The sequence below is a fragment of the Dipteris shenzhenensis genome, chromosome 18 (genome assembly GCF_047967505.1).
Source record: "Dipteris shenzhenensis isolate YYH24624 ecotype China chromosome 18, Dip_SZ_1.0, whole genome shotgun sequence".
Classification (NCBI taxonomy): Eukaryota; Viridiplantae; Streptophyta; class Polypodiopsida; order Gleicheniales; family Dipteridaceae; genus Dipteris; species Dipteris shenzhenensis.
The window spans coordinates 25020157-25038479 of NC_141613.1; the positions used below are offsets into that span (position 1 = coordinate 25020157).

Genomic DNA, 18323 nt, shown 5'->3' on the forward strand with positions numbered 1-18323 from the left:
ATCTTGAGAAATTATGTGTGTCAACAAGAATCAACCATTATTAGTAATTTTTTCCCCTTAATATTTCCATGCATCCTCCAAAAGCGGCTTGCCACATTGCCAATGATAATCAACACATATGGGTGCTATCCTCATGATAAACCTCTACTTCTACTTACTTTTTAGTAGCAATAACACTTGCACTACATGTGCTTGTTTTTATTGAGGTTTATTTTAGGCTTTCGCTCTCACCTTTTGTTTCTTGGGAAGTTCCAAGATGAATGACGTTTTCCTAGACATTTAGAGCAAATATTTTCTTGCTTAGCTTTTCCATAATCCTTTTACTTTGAGTTTGGAGTTTCTTGGGCTATGTGTAAGAAACACACTTTTTAAATTGCCTAGCCCTTTTTAAATTGGATATTTATTGAATCTAGGATCAAAACTAGTTTTCCATGACTCCACTTCTAGATCTCCCATTGTATCATCATAAATCGAGACATAATTGATTGCCTCTAAAAAGTTTGTTTATCACTCTACCAAATTAACAACCAAATAAAAAAATAACCCTTGGATCCCCACATCCTACAAAAGTGTCTCCCCTACCCCTGAATCCTTCCTCATTCACTTTTGCAATCCCTCCCTTTTTGAATCTCCACTTTTTGTCCACCATCTCTTCCACTTTCCATCCACCACCTTCACCACCCCTCTTTCTCTTCATCCCCTCTCCTCCACCACCATTATTCCATCATCCGCCTCCACTTTTCGTCCACCTCTCTACACCTCCACTTTTTCGTCAAGGACACAAGGTATACCCTCCCCTATTCCTCTTTCATTCCATCATTCCTCCCCATTTTTATCCCCCTCTCTTTCCTTTCTCCCCCCTCTTTTCCACTTCCTCCTCCCCTCTCTTTTTTGTCTTCCAAGTTCCCTCATATTCTTTCACTGCCTTTTCTTTTTGTCTCCCATTGCTCTCTCTCCTTCTTCCCTTCCCTCTTTGTTTCATCAGCCCCTCCCCCTCTCTTTTCCCTCCTTCATTCCATCACTCCCTTTTTGTCCATTCCCTCCCCCTTTCTTATTCCATATCCCTTTTTCCCCCCTTCTTCAATCCCCTCCCTTCCCCTTATGCCCTCTCTCTTTCTTCTCCTTCTTTGCTTTCATTCCTCCCTTTTTTTCATCCCCCCCCACCATTCCTTTCCCAACCCCTCCCCCCCTTCTGTCCATCCCAACCCTCGTTCCCCCCTTCCATCCTCTGTCTCCCTCTCATTCCCCCCTTCACATTCCTTCCCCAAAAGCTCTACTTTCAAATTTCGTTGATGAACTTCTTTGCCCTCTTTTTTCATATTTTTCGTCACTCTACTAGTTTGTCATCAAAAGAATCCCCCCCTTCAAATTTCTGTTGTTCAACCCCCCTTCCCTTCCCCCTTTTATTTTTGTTGACCCCCCCTCTTCCCTCTTCTCATTTGCATGTTCCTCCCCCCTCTTCCTTTCAACCCCCCACACCCTCTCCCCTTTTGCTATCTTCCATTCCCTTTTACTTTTGTCTCCTCTCCCCTAATTTTCATCACCTTATAATGCGGCTCCCCACCCTCAACCATATGTCCTTTCCCATGTGGCCAAGCTCTCCCTCCAGCATGCTCCTAATGGCGATGAGAACCTTCCTAATTCCCTCTACCCAATGCCCTAACTCTAGGATCAATGTTGCCAGCTACCTTTTAACCTGTTCATCGACTGACCCAAACCCAACTCACCACCCACACCCAGCATGGCCACCCTTACCTACAATAATCCCCGTGCCATGCCCTCGAAGTCCACCATCGACGAAGGGATGCCACTCGTGTCGCCCCGAGTTTACCATGCCTCCAACCCAGATCTCCACATTCAAAATTGACGTTCCCTTGGTGGTGCTGCATTCATCCTTCCAACAGGTTTTCATCACACCCTTGTGTCCACCACTGCTCACCATCAAGAACCACCTACCACCCTAGAAGACCTCCCTCCACAATATGCCTAACCTAAACACTAACCTAACCCTAACCTAAGCACTAACTAACCCTAAGCAGACCTAACCAAATCCACTAAACTAGTTATTGACTAATGATGAGTTAGTTAGGTTAGGTTAGTTAGGTTAGGTTTACTAAACCATAGTTAACATAATCACATCCTAGTTAGTGAAACTTACTTGAGCTCATTCTAGGTAAAGTTAGAACCACCCTTGGTTAGCCTAATTAACCTAACAAATTAACCTAGATGAGTTTGTCTAACCCCTTCAAGTTTAGTCTTTTGAAGTATAAGGTCTATTCATACCCAACCTTAAAGCCCAAAGACCTCTCAAAAAGCCTCATTTTTACCCTTATTTTAGAGAGACATAACTTTCTCAAATGAAGCCCAAATGGACTTTGTCAAAGCCCACCTCTCACACACTAAAAGAAACATTGTACAAAAATTCTCAGTACATTTGACATAATTTTTTACATCATTTACAAGCAAACCATTGCACCAAATTCAGGCTCATTTTAAAGGAAAAATAATAATTACTTCAATAAAACATATAATAACTGTTATAGTGTGACAACAAAAAATGATATTTTGTTTTGAAACTTGTGGGAGGATTTGTGGGGCCCGCAAGGTGACAAAAGCTAGCCATGGAGACAAAGAACCAAGAAGCGTGACGGAGAAGTTGGTGGCGGGAGATGGCTCTTCGCGGCTACTCTCGTTGCGGCTTGTCAATCTTTTGATGTCGACTACTTTATTTCATGTAATCATTAATGTGGGTTTGACACTAATTAGAATAATTAGTGAAAATGATTGCAAATGTGATTATGAGTGGAGTGCATCATTGTAAATACCACGGGTATGAATTATAAATACCTTGGTATAGGGATAGAATAGTTTGGGAGATATATTATTTGATTTGTAATTGGGAAAATAGAAATAAGTCATTTATTTTGAGTTGGCCAGATGACTGCAGGGCCTCCATAATGTACTAAAATAATATGGAGAGCACATGCCAAGCACATGGAGGGCATGTGGAGGAGTGTGGAAGAGTGTAAAGTTAAGAGGAATCCTTCTAGAATTCCAAGGTGGTATATGGAGGATGTTGACATATGGAAAAGAGAGGGTCCCTATGGGCTCCAAGGGGAAAGACTCTTGACTTTTTCAAATTTTAAAGAGTCATGAGGATCTTATGATGGGACACTTCTCAAAATGTGCCCAAAAGGACATTTGATGGTGAACCATGTCCTTATGTCACTAGGGGGTGAAGGAATCTACTGGTTGAAAATGTAACAAGGTGAAGGAGGGTGAGAATTGCTCTATAAAAGAGACCTCTCTCCTCCCTCTCTAGCATCTAGTTCTTCTCCTTGTAGTTATGCAATCACTTGTATCTAGCTTTGCCTATCTTTTTCCTTCTCCCTAGAGCATTAGGCTCTCACTCTGTACCCCTCTTCTTACTTTTGATGTTTTGAATAAAGTTCATGCTTCCTTTTCCTCATCCTTCTTCTGTCCCCTCTCTCCTCGCTCTAAAGCTTAGTGTACCCACATGAGTGAGTCATTTCTAGATGTGTTTTAAGGGTATTCTCTACTCCCCTAGGCAACCTCAATTTGCCATGTACCTAGGAAGCTACTTCTCTGCTGAAGGAGATCATTGCCCTTTCCATAATTGCAGTCGGGTATGGATAGCTTTGACAGTCTTCAGTAAAATGGTCATAACTTTCTACTCCGAGCTCCGTTTTGAATGAAACTTATATCAGAATATTTGTCTTTTCAAGATCTATCTATTATTGATGTATTCAGATATTTGTTCCATTTAGTAGAATAAAAGTTATTGTTGTCTGAGTGGTCGAGTCTATTGTTTGGAGTAGTTTTGAGAACCTTTCGTAAAACCGTCGTAACTTTATGTTCCAAGCTCCATTTTGAATGAAACAGATATCAGAATCTTCGTCTTTTTGAGATCTATGTTTTGTCCCAACCATCCCATTCAGCCAAATCAGCCCTATCAATTCATGCCTTTCACATCAGTTCATATTGTGTTGAGTCAAAAGATGTTCTTCCAACAACGGCTCGCCCTTACTTTTGGGGCTGACTGATTAGCTCAAATCAATGCTTCCCCTTAGCCTTTCTTATTTCCCATGCTAGAGTACAACCTCACCTTTGACATCTATATCTTTGTTTTGATCTGAGAAGATAGAGAGTGAGTGTCTCTTTAAGCTTCATCTAATGCCCAAATCTCTTCTCTCTTCTTCAATTTGTGGGTTGAGACGTGACCAAAACCAAACCCCCAGTTTTGTGTCACATCTTTTGGTGGAGACGCTGGGTAGGCTTTGCCTAGGATTTTCCTATCATAACCTCACGATCTCATCTTGTTTACAAGCAAAGATTTTCTTCTTTATGCTCATTTTTTGTGCAAGATGTACAACATTCCAATGTTCCATGGATCAAAAGGAGAAGACCCGAGGAGTTACCTTCGGGAATTCAATCGAGCATGTCGCTTGACTGGTTGGTCTATGAAGAAACGTGTTGAGATACTTCCAGATTTCTTAGAGGGTGTGGCCTTAACTTGGTACAAGGCCTTGCCAAAAGATACCAAGGATGATTGGGAAAGCTTGGTCGAGGCAATGAAGGAGAGATTGGGGACATTGGAGTCACCAAATTCCTTGTTATTGCAGCTGGAGAAGATTTCCCAAAAGGAAGGAGGGTCAGTTTTGACCTCGCTATGAGTATGAGGATTTATTCATCAAGTACCAATAAACTGCTTTGCATATGGTTGAGTCTTCTTCATCTTCTATGGGAGATTCTAAAGGTTCATGGGCAATGGAACATCTCAAGATGAGAAAATTTGTTTATGGTTTGGATTCTACCTTGTGTGGAAAGGTTCTAAGAAAAAATCCCAGTAATTTCAAAGAGGCTCTTCGCATTGCTTTGAAGAAGGAGGCGGCCCATCAAATTGAGTCCGCATTTCAGCCATCTACAAGTGTCATGACTTCGACACATTGGGTAGAGGTAGCCTTTTATTTTTCCAGTTGAGAATTTAGAGTGGGTTTCTCCAATGGTGGTTACTCCCAAGAAAGGAAAGAAATGCCGTGTTTGTGTGGACTTTTGCCCTCTGAATGCATGCACAAAGAGGGATTATTTTCCTCTACCATTTCAAGATGAGATATTGGATCAAGTTGCAGGCCATGGAATATATTCAGTATGTGATGGGTACTTCGGATACTTCCAAATTTGGATTTGTGAGGAAGATCAAAGAAAGACTTCATTTGTTACACCATGGGGGGTGTATGCATATAGGGTGATGCCATTTGGTTTAACTAATGCACCAGCAACTTTCCAATGTTTCATGAGCCAAGTATTTGCACCCTACTTGGGAAAGTTCATAAGAGTATTTTTGGATGATTTTTGCATTCATTCAAGCCGTGTGGATCACCTAGAAAAGTTGAGGATTGCATTGAAAAGTATTGATGACACAAAAGGTTGCCTTAATCCTGCAAAATGCCGTTTGGCCAGGAAGAAGGTGGTTCTGTTAGGACATGTTATCTCAGAGGAAGGTATAGAAATGGATCTTGAGAAGGTACATGGAATCATGACCCTTCCACCACCTAGTAATGTTAGAGAGGTGAGGGGCATTTTGGGTGAAACAAAGTATTACCAGAGCGCTTTGTTGATATGTTTTCTGAAAAGATGTATCCTATAAATTTATTGACAAAGAAAAATGTATCTTGCCAATGGGGACTAGAGCAAGATGAGACATTTTGTTTGCTTAAGGAATGCATGAGCCAAAGGCCAATTATGCATCCTCCTAGGTGGGAGGATGATTTCTATGTGAATCCAAGTGTGTCAACTCATTTAGTGGGAGCTATACTACTTCAGAAGGGTGAGCAAGGATGCATGCAACTAGTGTATTATGCAAGTCGGCAACTCACGAAGGCTGAGGAGAGGTACGGTGAAATGGAGAAAGAAGGTTTATCTTTGGTCTTTGCAGTGATTAAGTTTGCCCTTTTTTCTTCCTTACGTCTCAACCTGCTTTACAATTTTTGGTTCGCCAACCCAATCCTACTGGAAAGTTTGCTAAGTGGATTTGTGAGCTTCAAGAGTTCTCTTTCACTTTTATTACAAAAAGCACCACTAGAGCTTCTTTGGTAGATTTGCTTACCGTTAAGGAGGAAGAAGAAGTAACAAAGGCAAAGAGAGACTTAGATGAAGAATAGCTTTCAAGCTACATTTTGATGGAGCCTTTGGCCCTTCTAGGAAATGTGGGGCTGGGGGGATAATTCTATTTGATCTAGAAGAAAAAGAGGTATGGGCCAAGGGTAGGTAATTTCTTGAAGCAATATCAAATAATGTGGCTGAGTACAATGCATTGATATGTGGATTAGAAGATTGCCTAAAGGAAGGAGCGAAAGAGGTAGAGGTTAAAGGAGACTCTCAACTGGTCATTAGGCAAGTGAAAGGTGTTTATAAGGCATGGAGTCCTAATCTACAAGATCTTTATAAAAGAGCGATGGAGTTAAAGGAAGCTTTTGAGTTTTGCAAGTTTGTGCATATTCAAAGAAAAGATAATCATCAAGCTGATGAGATGGCTACTAAAGCTATGGCTTCTTTCACTGAAGGTACTCTTGCATTGATAGATACAAGTTGGCTCGAGCTCCAAGATGTTCAATATTACTTCGATGAAGGACATTTTCCTCATGGATTGACCCCTCAACAAAAGTAGAGCTCATAAAGAAGGCTCATCCTTATACAATCCTTGGGGATGTTCTATACAAGCAAGGTAAAGATAAGGTTCTTAGGAGGGTAGTGAGCTTGGAAGAATCTCAAAGGATTTTGGAGTTGTGTCATGAATGTTCAAGTCACTTTGCTTCAACTAGCACTACTTGAAAGATCCTTAACATAGGGTATTATTGGCCCTAACTCAACAAAGATGTCCATGGAGGTATGCCAAGCAGATGGACGCAAGCAATTGGTTCCTGGGCCCTTGAATCCCATCCCAGCATATGGTCCATTTGAGAGGTGCGGTTTGGATTTTGTTGGCCCCCTTCCTCGTTCTTCACAAGGGAAGTATTATATATTAATTGCAACTGATTATGCAAGTAGATGGGCAGAAGCAAAAGCTACTGTCAACAACAAAGCAACAATGGTGGCATCATTTCTCAAGGAGTTTATATGTGCCCGTTTTGGTTGCCGTTTGGAAATCCTTACAGATGGAGGAAGGTCTTTTAGGAATAACTTGATTGAATCTTTGGTGCACAAATTGAAAATAAATCATGTCATATCAACTCCATATTATCCCCAATGCAATGGTCTTGCGGAAAAAACTAATGGTTTGCTTTGTGGGTCCTTGTCTAAGCTAGTAAACACCATGAAAAGGAAGTGGGATGTGCATATACCAGAGGTTTTGTGGGCTTATAGAACCACTCATAAGCTCTTCCTTGGTTTCACACCTTTTCAACTAGTTTATGGAGTGGAGTCCATCTTGCCAATAGAATTGGAAATCTCAAGCCTTTGCACGTCTTTTTCTCGATTGTGCAACGAAGAAGAAACTCATGCCCAACGTCTAGTACAGCTGGAGATCTTGGATGAGAAGCGGCTTTAAGCACTTCAACATTTGGAGGCAGCACAACGACGTCGCAAAGCAAGGCATGATGCTCTTACCAAGAAGAAGAAGAAGCCAGAACTCAAAGAAGGAAGCTTGGTCATGAAGTTTGATGGTCGTGTGGAGAAGCAGCTAGACAAAAAACTCCTTCGGCGCTGGGAAGGTCCCTTCAGGGTGAAGAAAAAGTTCAAAAATAACACTTATGTTTTGGAAGATGCAAATGGTCAAGAGGTCCCTGGACGTTTTAATGAGTACCGGTCAAAAGTGTTTTATCTGCGGATACCATGGCCAGCAGACCCCCATGCCAAGCACGGGGATCTACTGAGGGGGAAAGATGTAACAACAAAAAATGATATTTTGTTTTGAAACCTGTGGGAGGATTTGTGGGGCCCGCAAGGTGACAAGAGCTAGCCATGGAGACAAAGAACCAAGAAGCGTGACGGAGAAGTTGGTGGTGGGAGATGGCTCTTCACGGCTACTCTCGTTGCGGCTTGTCAATCTTTTGATGTCGACTACTTTATTTCATGTAATCATTAATGTGGGTTTGACACTAATTAGAATAATTAGTGAAAATGATTGCAAATGTTATTATGAGTGGAGTGCATCATTGTAAATACCACGTGTATGAATTATAAATACCTTGGTATAGGGATAGAATGGTTTGAGAGATATATTATTTGCTTTGTAATTGGGAAAATAGAAATGAGTCATGTATTTTGAGTGGGCTAGATGACTGCATGGCCTCCATAATGTACTAAAATAATATGGAGAGCACATGCCAAGCACATGGAGGGCATGTGGAGGAGTGTGGAAGAGTGTAAAGTCAAGAGGAATCCTTCTTCCTAGAGCATTAGGCTCTCACTTTATACCCGTCTTCTTGCTTTTGATGTTTTGAATAAAGTTCATGCTTCCTTTTCCTCATCCTTCTTCCATCTCCTCTCTCCTTGTTCTAAAGCTTAGTGTACCCACATGGGTGAGTCATTTCTAGATCTATTTTAAGGGTATTCTCTACTCCCTTGGGCGACCTCAATTTGCCATGTATCTGGGAAGATACTTCTCTGCTGAAGGAGATCGTTGCCCTTTCCATAACTGCAGTCGGGTATGGATAGTTTTGACAGTCTTCCATAAAAATGGTCATAACTTTCTATTCCGAGCTTCGTTTTGAATGAAACTTATATCTGAATCTTCATCTTTTCAAGATCTATCTATTGATGTATTCAGATATTTGTTCCATTTAGTAGAATAAAAGTTATTGTTGTCTGAGTGGTCAGGTCTGTTGTTTGGAGCAATTTTGAGAACCTTTCGTAAAACCATCATAACTTTCTGTTCCAAGCTCCATTTTGAATGATATCAGAATCTTCATCTTTTCGAGATCTATGTTTTGTCTCAACCGTCCCATTTAGCCAAATCAGCCTATCAATTCACGCCTTTCACATCAGTTCACATTGTGTTGAGTCAAAAGATGTTCTTCCAACAATGGCTCGCCCTTACTTTTGGGGTTGACCGATTAGCTCAAGTCAATGCTTCCCCTCAACCTTTCTTAGTTCCCATGCTAGAGTACAACCTCACCTTTGACGTCTATATCTTTGTTTTGATCTAAGAAGATAGAGAGTGAGTGTCTCTTTAAGCTTCATCTAATGCCCAAATCTCTTCTCTTCTTCAATTTGTGGTTCGAGACATGACCAAAACCAAACCCCCAGTTTTGTGTCACAATAGTTTGCACCAATAGGTTTGGACATTCAAAGACAACATTTCTACATAAATTTTAAATATTATTAGGAAATTTATCAAAGTATCATTCAAAGAGAAACACTTCATCATCAACAAATTTGCAATGTTCAACAAGGTCATCATCAAATTGAAGAATTCCAAGTTGAACATCAAGGCCCAATAAGATAATGACATCATCATCAACACATACCATAATCTCACTTCAATTTCAATTCAACGAATGGTGGCACTAAACAATAGTTCAAGAAACTTGTGTACATTAATTGAAACTTCAAGCATTTTGAAAATCACTATCAATAAAATCAACAAGCTATTACCTTGGCTATCACAATGAGATCAAGGTGACAAAGGCCCCAAACAATGTAAGATATCACTAGGGATCCATGTGCAATAAGATTTCAGAAGCTACCCCCAATACATAGATATCTACACTAACAATAAAATGGCCCAACTGGAGTCAATCTCACCAAAACTTGGCAAGGAACATGGTCCACTTGCGTACGTGCATCTGTTCTCAGGAAGAGGTATTTCCAAAGAATTCATTTCCTTGTTTGAGAAAAAATGGTTAGGACACACATCAAGGTAGGAGAAGTTTTACTTAAACCTCTTTCCTCAATCTCTCCTTGCGGAACCATTTGATTGGTACCTCAAAAGGGTGTGGGAATACAAAACTCTTGGCCCATGCTAGCACAATGCTTTATACTACAATTTGCAATTTAGAATGTGCCAATGATGGGTAGTGGTCTAGGAAATGTAGATATAAAATTTTTTGTACAAACAATGTAAATGGCCATGTAATACACCAATACATAATGGGTAGATTAAGGCAAGGCCAAGCCCTAAAAGAATTTTAAAAAATGATAGCGGAAGTGAGAGAGGGAGAGAGAGAGGAGTGCACACGATATAGCTAACTATACACTAAGTGTATTGACAATGAACATGAAGATATACATGTGAACCCCTTAGGTTAGGGCTAGGGTTAGGGTTTGCCTTATGCCCTATGTGGATAGTGCAATTTAACACCCCCTCTTAAATTGCATTGGGTAAGTACAGGGTGCATGTACAAAACCTGTTTGTGGATTTCATTTGGTGCATATGATAGCATCCAAAACTGAAAAGAAATCATAGTATGTGCATATGTGAGCGCAGTGACTACGTAGTGGAAGCATGTACAATGAGTACAACTTACGATCCCGTACATAATGCGAATTTCTCCCTCTTAAGTTGTGTGTCATCCTTCGCCTTTGGGAACCAAGCCCAGAAAATAGGCCGAAAGGAAGAGGAAGGAATTGTGTAGAAAGTAAAATCCACCTAGATCAAAGACTCTGGTCGATCGAAAGATGACTGCGTGAATGTCAAAGCTGAGCATGTCATGAGTTGCCATGGACTGTGCAGCTGCTCTGAAGAAGAGGCATCCAGATGTGAGGCTAGTTGATGTAGCGATGGCGATGTGATCCGGTAGGCTGTGACATACAAGAGTGTCATCAACCCAAAAGAACTGACAGTAATGTGAGAGGTATCCTACAGTAATGTAATCTCTGTCGAATGATGCGAGGTTGAAGAAGACCACATAGCCGATGTGAAAAGAGTGATCAGGGCCTGAAAATCTGGGGCCGAAGGTGTAGGTATGATACACTGCTCTGCTAATGAAGAGGCCCGTAAAACTAACAAGGTATAGGAACCTGTCCAACCTGTATGCTCAACTATCATGAGCTGAAGGTTCGTCTGATGTGTGCATGGCTAAACATCCATCGGCATGGGATGTAGCATATGTCATAGACTCGTTGAGAAGGAGTTGATAGTGTAAAGGCCTAGAAGGCTAGAATATCACTAAGAATGCATAAGATGTCCCGAGGCATATGAGGTGCCAAATGCTGATGAAGGGACTGATCTGAAGTCGTAGATCCAACCACTGATCTGCATCACGTATGGACTGTATACAATGGCCATAAGTGCATGATGAAACACTGAGTCTCCCCAGGTTTTGCTATGGTTGAACCTGATGATGTCCACTGCACTGGGGCAGGTTCTGCACTGATGCATAGGTATCCTTGTGTTGAGGAATGATCTGCTGATTGGAAGAGGTGGTGATAAAAACTAGATCCAAGGATGCAATGCGGCATGACTGAGTTGATGCTGGAATGTCTTGAAGACTGATCTGCTGATTTGTATTGATGAAGGGAATTGAACCCATGGTATGCTCTATGTCAAAGGTGAAAGCATCAGTGATGGATGCTGGAATGGAATCACCTGAAGAGCTGGATGCACTATGGCATATATCTCCGCATGTGGCTGGAGATGTGAGTGCTTCGTACTGAGGACCTACCCGTTGAAGAACTGCATGATCATATGTGAACTCCTGCTATGTATATGCATCTATGGCAAAGGATGGAGTCAGATCCATGCATGAATGTGATGGTTGTACATCACTAGAATAAGTCTGCATTGATGTAGATGAGACTGCCTCATACTGAGGACTTACAGCCTCGTGCCAAGGGCTTACTACTGAATGTGTCTCGTGTTGAGGGCTTACCGAGGAGTGTGCCTCATGCTAAGGGCTTATCGAGAAATGTGCACGATCAAAAATTGCGAGCTGATCCATGCTAACATCTAAAACATCTGCATCTGATCTCTCAAGGCCAATGAGACTCGAGTCAGTATCATAAACTGATACATACCCTGTGGCAATGAATGGTCGAAGTAGGTTCTCTTTCCACTCACGGATCTCATCCAGAGTCATGAATGGTGTATCGTTAACTGTATGATGAGAATAGCTCCATGCTGGAGGTGATCTGGTGCTCTGTGCAAAAGGCTTACCCATGTACCGGCGAGAGTGTCTACCCATGAGAACATTGTAAAAGCGCTGCCACTGGGGGGCTTATGCTAAACGGTCAAAACCAAGTCATGTGAGAACTGAGTATGCCAAGGATCACAAGCCTGTAGTAGAATGATGATAACTACGTGTTGGGCGTAGCCAAGAGGTTGTACAAGGCTGATGTGTATGTGTACGTAGAAACCAATGCCAAAAAAGAGTCACAATACGTGACTTTACATGGGTGGCATGTGTGTGCAAGAAGAATGCAACAATCCTGAATCTGAGAAGGAGAAGAAGAATGCAACAATCCTGAATCTGTGTCATGCTAAGGTGGTGAACTGCCAAATGCCAATATAACTAAGCTGGTGTCCTGCAATTTTTGCAATTGGTTGAAACCAATAATAGGCTTCTAAGACATGTAATTCAACCAAATGAGAATGAGCTGATTTATCGTAGAAAATATATAGAACTAGTGTTTTGATACTATGTCGAGAGGAATGGTGATGTGGTGAGAGAGATGAGAGTGGAGACATGTAGATAGCTGTCACAAATCATGATACTAAACAATATGTGCACTTCTCTATTCCCCACAAAAAGGAGCAAAGACTTAAGATTTATGTTAGGCTAATCAAACTGACCCTTACAACGTGAGACATGCCTGTTTCTACACTTCTGTGTAGACAATCCAATCTACATTCTCAACAAGTTGCTACATATTGAGAACAAATATGTTTTCCTCCCTCTTCACTGGTAGTATGAAATAAATTATTTAGAATACATAAGAGAAGGATTGGTTTGAATCTGCACTAGGAATCCTCAACGTCTTATGCCTCTACTACACTAAACACACTCTCGTAGGTGGGTGGCAAGAGAAATTAACACCAGGGGTTCGAGAAATACTTTATAGTAGTTTATAGAATAGATAAGAGAAGGATTGGTTTGAATCTACAGGAGGAATCCTCAACGTCTTATGCCTCTACTACTTTGTGCTGCACTAAAGACACTCTAGGTAGGTGGGTGGCAAGAGCAATTAACATCAAGGGTGCGAGAACTACTTTCTAGTAGTTTATTACCCCACCCCTAGAAAGAAATGTGTGTTTTTTGGAAACAGTATTATTATTGTGTTTGGAGACTTCAATATGCTTGAAGGAAAACAAGACAAATTTTTGGAGAATTTGTACTATGATTAGCGGATGTGACCTTGAGGCTTCGGATGTGAACTTCACAACTAGGATGCTCGAGGAAAACCTTAAGCTTGTTGACATTGGTTTCAATGGTGGGTTCACTTGATCAATATAGACAAATAGAGGATCACATAAGGAAAGCAAAACTCAACACAATTTATACCTTTGAAGATGTTGGTTGCAGAGTAGACACTCGACTTAAATCACCCCCCAAGGTTGCAAACAATGCCTTCATCATTCACACTATTGCTTTCCTGTGGTACAATCACTCTTCCTCAAAACCAAAAAACCACAAAAATGCAGTCCTTTGTTAATACCAAATGTAGCCATCTACGAGGGGTAAGGAACCCCTGGCCTAAGCTGCAAGCAGCAAGGACAAGCTACAATTTAGATGGTTCATAATTTAAAGAATACAAAAGCGGAGTTAGATCCACTTGCCGTCGCTGCTATAATTGCTCGATATGCATAATCAAGGTTCCCTTGCCCCACTTGGAAGACGAGCCATGAGGATCAAGATACTCACATTTTGAGGTTGGAATCCATTCGCACAGTCAATAGTGTCATGGACAACAAAGACCAGTTTAATTTAATCTTGTGCAGTTTGAAGGTGTAGTAGCCATGAATTGGTTTGTGCAAAATGAAACCAAGCATTTCACTAAATGGGATGTCCTGAAAGATGCCATTTGTAGTGTTATCAAGAAGACAAGATGATGGTACAACTATTGCAAAAGCTGTACACGATCAAGCAAGAAAAGCAGGAATCAATGGCGGACTATGATGGAAGATTCAAGAACCTTACTTCCAAATGGAAAGATAACATCCAACTGTGATCCGTTGTACCAGCTTAAACTCGCTACGAATCTCATATCGGTTATACAGTGCACTGATAGAAGATACGGCTCCTCTTCAATAGCAAAAACATCACGTTGTTCACAAAAGGAGGGCTTATGTGCATCTGAAAGAGTTATGCCTGCGTCAACAAAATTACATTCACATGATCCCACAATTCAAATAGACTCAATGACATATTTTGTAGTTCATATTTGAGAATTGTGCGGATGCTTGAGTTGGCTGGTCAATGCCAGAACTCTGGCAGTGACATAGTGAAGGAGATTGACAGTCTCCGCTCAGGCCTCATGAAGTACTTGATGAAGAGCAGGAATTCAAGCCAATAATCAGCCCATTGAAAAACGAGGCCTCTTATCATGAAATCCATAGCTTATATGACACCCCAAAAAACTTCCACAAATTTAGCAACCTATTGCCTCCTCAAATATCCCATGATCATGTTTTCTAAAACTTCTTACATCTTTATGTCCAAACTGAATATAGTGTACAAAAAAAACAACGATAGTCTCAGAACTGTTGAGACATGCAGACTCATATTTCTCCTAATCATACATGGTTCTAAAAGTACAAGTGTATCGAATCCTACCCACAAAGACCATCTAGATAACCTGCTTAAATAATCCGATGCAATGGCTTGGAAAAGTCCAATCATCTGAGCTCAACAGAACGAGTATGGGAATAAGCTCTTTTGTCATCTTCACCCCATCCTCATAAGCTCTTTTACCATCTTCACCCCATCCTCATTGGAAAGTACTCCAACCTGTCCTCATTCGAGTAATGTTTTCATGTATCAAGATCCACCTTAAGAAAATGATTGGAAGGACCAGTTCTTTTCAGACTGAATAAAATCAGTCTAATGATCACACCGATAGAAAAACGCCAAGGTTACCAGAGAAGGGAAAAGAGGCCTGCCAAAGCTGCCTGTCTTTTCCTTCCAATCAAACACGAACCCTTCTTATCATATGACAGCTAACAACCCCTGTTTGAAATAAACTTTAGAGATCCTGTATTTTCAGGTGGTTCGCACTAATATGGTGATATTTCAGACAGAAACTAATTGTACACGCGATATTGTCATGCAAGCAGGAGAAAGGCAACAGACTGCACCCTCCTACACCTATCTAGAAATTCTCAGAGAATGGTCGAAGATCCAATTCCTGTGTCCACGCACTTGGATGTTGCACATGAATCTGCCAATATACCTCTGCAACAGCATCTGGGTCCAATAACGGACGCCCTAGATTGGGCCCTCTACTGTGAACCCTCCAAAGAGAGGAAAGAAAGGGGGAAAGTCCCAAATTAGAAATCAGATGTTTTGGACCCATCTACAAAAAGCTGATAAGAAAGGTAATACGAGATTTAAAATTGTGGAACCAATAAATACAAGCAAACGTCCAAACACACCTTTGGGACCCGATGATACCATCAAGAATGATATGAGCCACATGAATCCCTTGGGGTTGAAATTCCCTCGACAAACATTGCGATAGAGCCCTCAAGGCAAACTTTCCACATGCTGCCCAACACAAACACCAGATGTATATTGTTCTTTCCATCAAAATCAATCTTCACTAAGCTGCTCTAGTTGTTCCTTTCTTTCCTCGTAAGATTTTGAGTCCAGACCAAAAGTGTGCAGGTCCACGTTCTTCCACTCCAACAGCTATGGAATTAAGAATTCCCTTCTGAGCAATTCCATTAATTAAGAATTCCCTTCTGAGCAATTCCATTTAGAAGTCTCAAGCCTGTGTAAACTACATTTCATGTATATATCATAGCTAGTGCAGAACAGACCTAATTCAGCAAATCCAGCTGCTCCTCGAATAGAAGCTGTTGCACCAGTAAACAGAATGGTACCCCTATTTCTGTCGAGCATTCCTGATAAAACCTACCCCAACACAACAAGGAAGCATATAAGCAGTGTTTGGGTGGGGTGACAACTACACCAGATCGTCAATTTTCTACCCATAATTCAAGAAATATTGAAGGCTTTCTATGGGAACAAATTTGTGGTTTAAAAAAGTAACATACACAATCTCTAACATTATCGAGATTGCACAAGAGCTGTCTGATCTGCTTGGACCTCAAATCTGCAGGAAGTACCTGCTGCACGCAATGAAAGGCACCCACTGAGGGTACCATGAGAGACCGTTGAAATGACTCAGCATTGATGTCGAGAAACTGAGGAGGAGGAAATGGAAACTGAGTATTTACATTATAAACCTGTACAAACACCCAGTAAATATCATACAAGAGGAGAAGCAGACGTGAAGATGAACCAGAACTGTTATTACAGATACAGGTGCAAAATAAACATCAGAAATAACGGGCTTAAATCTCACATACCAAAACCTCCACAAAACCGAGAGAATTCACAGCTTCAAAAGCATCTTTAACGGACTTGGCATCAGAACAATCAATTGTTATGGCTGAGACATGAGCCCTTGTTTCCAGCGCCACTATTTGCTCCACAAACCTCTTTAGCTTGTCTGCCAAAACATTGCAAGCACTATTTGCATTTTGAATCGGATTGATTCAAAAGATCTTCTAGCTCTCCAATTTCTCCAAGTATAACGAAATGATCGAGCCTAAGAGAAATGAACGGAACCCTGCAGGAAATTAAAAGCTACGTTTTTCCCAACATCAAGCGACACACCTCTGACTTCCACCTCAGATTTACACAAAGTAAACTTTGAATGCAATGCCAGCTGCATCGAGATCCCTGATCTATTAAAGGTTTTTCACTGGAAGAAGTCCAAAGATCGATTTCCCAGCGAAAAGAATACATTCATGTGAATTTAAATTTTGATATGCAATAAGGCCGCTGATGCTCCTGGACTCTTACCAAACGCCTGAATAGCAACAAAGAGGTACTTCCTATCTTTGTCTCCCCTTTGCATTGTTACTATAAATTCGCTGGCCCTCTGCGATTAATCTCCATTTTCCCTCATAACATGAGCATTCTGAAATGACCCTTTTCAACATTCTCTCATTTAAACAATATCATCTGAATAAACTAAAGCATGTGAGCCCTCAGTTTATCAATCTATTAATCTGAGTTCTTGGCCTCGCAACTGTCATCCCATTTTACAGCGAATGAATTTTTCAAAAATCCAAGCAGGGAAGGATAAGCAGCAGATACTAGCTACTATGAACGGAAAACTGGAAGGTTCTGCCGCAAATTTAAAAGCTACAAGGGGGGGCGTGTTCCACTCGGCTCGAGGCTTTGGGCGACGTTTAAAAAAAAAACAAACAAACAATGCGAAACAAGAAGAAAAGGCGAGGAGGTGAGGGGGGGGCGTATGTACCGTAGGTGCGAGCGAGGATGGCGACGGTGTAGCCCTCGCGGGCGAAGCGACGGGCGATGGAGAAGCCGAGGCCGGGGCCAACGCCAACGACGGCAACAACGCCACGATCCATGAGCAAGAGAAAGGGGAGGAAGGGGAAGGGGAAGGGGAAGGGGAGAGATTGAGCTGAAAGCTGGAGCTGGAGCTCGGAGGCTATGGCGGAAATGAAACAGAAGCAGAAGAAGAAACTGGCTATGGCGGACGAGAAAGCTTTGAAGAAGAAGAAGAAGAAGAAGATACATCTGGCCTATAAGGGAAAGACAGATTTTTGCCACGTGGCGCCATTTCACTGAAGAAGGCAAGTCACACCCTTATGGGATCCATGGGTCCCCGCCAAGTTGGCTGCTGAGCTGGCCAGTCCTTTTTGCCTAAACGGGAATGCCGCTTTTGCCCAAGTGGCAGGCCACTTGGCCACCTCCCGCCCAAGTGGCGTGGTCCCACGTATCCCGTTTTGCCAATCGGACCGCGCCACGCGTAGATCCCTCCCGGCAGATCTGTGGCCCTCAATGGTTGGCCTCCACGTGGTGGCTGCCCCGCCCCTGTCCACATGGGGCCGCCCCGAATTGCCTTAAGTGTAATGGGTATTTTCACGTGATTTGGGTTGGCATTATTTGATCGGACCGTCTCTTTTGTACCCTCGTATCTATCGGCTTGACCCCCCACCCACCCCCCTTCTCTCTCTCTCTCTCACACTAGAGTGTTCACTCATTCCCCTATTCTCTCAACAAACACTTATTCCTATCTTGCCCTACTCTCTCTCTCTCTCTCTCTTTCTCTCTCTCTCTCTCTCACACACACACACACACACACACGAGTTTTCACAAAAAAACAGT

The 18323-nt window shown here is 41.8% G+C and overlaps 1 protein-coding gene across 4 annotated transcripts; it reads right to left on the bottom strand.

The window, feature by feature from the left end:
- Positions 1-14268: 14268 nt before the first annotated feature.
- Positions 14269-17694, bottom strand: LOC147890994 (NAD(P)-binding Rossmann-fold superfamily protein). 4 transcript variants are annotated; one of them, XM_087389424.1, is made up of 6 exons: positions 17452-17694; positions 16490-16632; positions 16247-16324; positions 15938-16031; positions 15551-15662; positions 14269-15409 (listed from the first exon to the last, which is right to left on the bottom strand). In XM_087389424.1, the coding sequence occupies exons 1-6, from the start codon at positions 17561-17563 to the stop codon at positions 15268-15270; spliced, it is 681 nt and encodes a 226-aa protein (XP_087245550.1). In that variant the 5' UTR covers positions 17564-17694; the 3' UTR covers positions 14269-15267. The 4 variants fall into 4 exon arrangements, with proteins under 4 accessions (XP_087245550.1, XP_087245549.1, XP_087245547.1 ...); XM_087389423.1 differs by having other exon boundaries at positions 14271-15397; positions 16247-16366; XM_087389421.1 differs by having other exon boundaries at positions 14271-15409; positions 16247-16366.
- Between the last annotated feature and the right edge of the window lie 629 nt (positions 17695-18323).